The 1866-nt window shown below is 38.4% G+C and overlaps 1 protein-coding gene across 1 annotated transcript; it reads right to left on the bottom strand.

Annotated features, from left to right (window-relative positions):
- Positions 1-741: 741 nt before the first annotated feature.
- LOC110924197 (uncharacterized mitochondrial protein AtMg00810-like) lies at positions 742-1458 on the bottom strand. Its single transcript, XM_022168232.1, has one exon. It carries the CDS (start codon positions 1456-1458, stop codon positions 742-744), a length of 717 nt encoding a protein of 238 aa, XP_022023924.1.
- Between the last annotated feature and the right edge of the window lie 408 nt (positions 1459-1866).

Below are 1866 nucleotides of genomic sequence, written 5' to 3'. Positions count from 1 at the left end.
CCGAGTTTGTGAAGTAGATGCTCCGAGTTTATGTTTTGTGTCGACATGCGTGATTATGGAAGTGTTCTGAATTTATGTTTTGTGTCAGCATTCATGATTAGGGTTTTGAGTTTTATAACGTGCGTAATTTCATACCGTACGCTCATACGTTAAGGAATATTGTACGTTAACATCCCCCTATATATTTATTGTAGTTATTTATTTATTTTATCTTGTATACCTCTTTCTAATATTTGCCTTAATATATATTTAAGGAATAACCTGATTAAGATTAAGTTTCCCAGTTTTACGTTGTATTTGGCCAGTCATTCCTCCAACACACCCTCTCGGTTATTCTATCTTCACAACCCTACCTCTTAAGTTGTAAAACTCAATCGCCCAAATTATAATTCACAGTACATTTACAATATATAGAATTACAATCAACCTATACTAGGAAACCGAATAATACAAATTGAATACAATCAATGAACATAATCATAGAGATGATTTCGTAAATCATTAGCATGATTTACGTTATGCTTTTACCCCCCGTCAATCGAATAGGTGGGGGACCAACGCGAAGTAGGCCTCAAAATTGTTCAAAGAGAGGCCTTGAGAGACTTTTAGTGAAGATATCCGCAACCTAGAGATTGGATGGAACAAACTTTGTATAGAAACGACCAGAGGAAACAAGCTTACGCACAAAATGATAATCAATGTCGATATGCTTTGCACGTTTGTGTGAAACCGGGTTTTGACTTAGAAAAATAGCACTTTTTTGTCACAAAGCAAAGTCGGACGAGCCATAGGTAGTGCGCGTAGTTCTTGAAGAAGGTGAGTAAGCCAGATGATTTTAGCTGTAGTATTTGCAATGGCATGATATTCAGATTCACAACTAGAGCGAGAGACTGTAGGTTGTTTCTTCGCACTCCAGGAAACCAGATTGCCACCCAAATAAATAGAATAACCGTAAGTGGAGCGTTTGGTTTCAATACAACGGGCCCAGTCTGCATTAGAGTAGCCAACGATGGTTGTTGAAGTTGGTTTGGAGAAAGTTAATCCAAAAGCAATTGTCCCTTTAACATAATGGAGTATCCGTTTAACCAACTGAAAATGAGATGTTGTAGGGGCCTGTAGATGTTGACTGGCTTGATTGACTGCATAAGAGATATCTGGTCTGGTAATGGTGAGATACTGAAGAGCTCCAGCTAGAGACCTGTAAAGAGTAGGATTATGAAACAGGACACCCTTGCTAAGAAAAGTATCGGTGGTAGCAAGAAGAGTGGCAACATGTTTGGAATCTAACAGTCCAGCATGAGACAAAATGTCATGTGCATATTTCACCTGACTGAGAAAGAGACTGGCATCAGAGTGAGTAACCTCAAGACCCAAGAAATAACCGAGTGGACCAAAGTATTTGACTAAAAAATTCTTTATGCAGTCGAGTAACAAAAGACGTAATAAAAGAGGAATCATTGCCAGTAATGATGATGTCGTCCACATACACAAGAAGATAAATAGTGGCTTTTGTTGTCTTATAAATAAAAAGTGATGGATCCGCTTGACTGCAAACAAAACCATGTGATGTTAAGAAGGTGCTTAGTCGTTGAAACCAAGCTCGAGGCGCCTGTTTGAGACCATAAAGAACTTTCTATAGACGACACACATGATTAGGAAATCTAGCATCAATAAAACCCATAGGTTGTTCCATGTATAATGTTTTAGAAAGATTACCATTAAGAAAGGCATTCCCCACATCCAATTGACGCAGGGACCAACCATAAATAGTAGTAAGCGATAAAACAACACGAATTGTAGTGGCTTTGACAACAGGACTAAAGGTGTGAGAGAAATCAAGTCCTAGAACCTGAGTGAAACCTTGGG

The sequence above is a fragment of the Helianthus annuus genome, chromosome 17, assembly GCF_002127325.2.
Source record: "Helianthus annuus cultivar XRQ/B chromosome 17, HanXRQr2.0-SUNRISE, whole genome shotgun sequence".
NCBI lineage: Eukaryota > Viridiplantae > Streptophyta > Magnoliopsida > Asterales > Asteraceae > Helianthus > Helianthus annuus.
Note: the sequence above shows the minus strand (reverse complement) of the source record. Positions and strands in the feature narration are given on the sequence as shown.

Bases quoted from the DNA above. Each gene is read 5' to 3' on its own strand.
- LOC110924197 (XM_022168232.1), bottom strand. From the start codon at position 1,458: ATGATTCCTCTTTTATTACGTCTTTTGTTACTCGACTGCATAAAGAAT.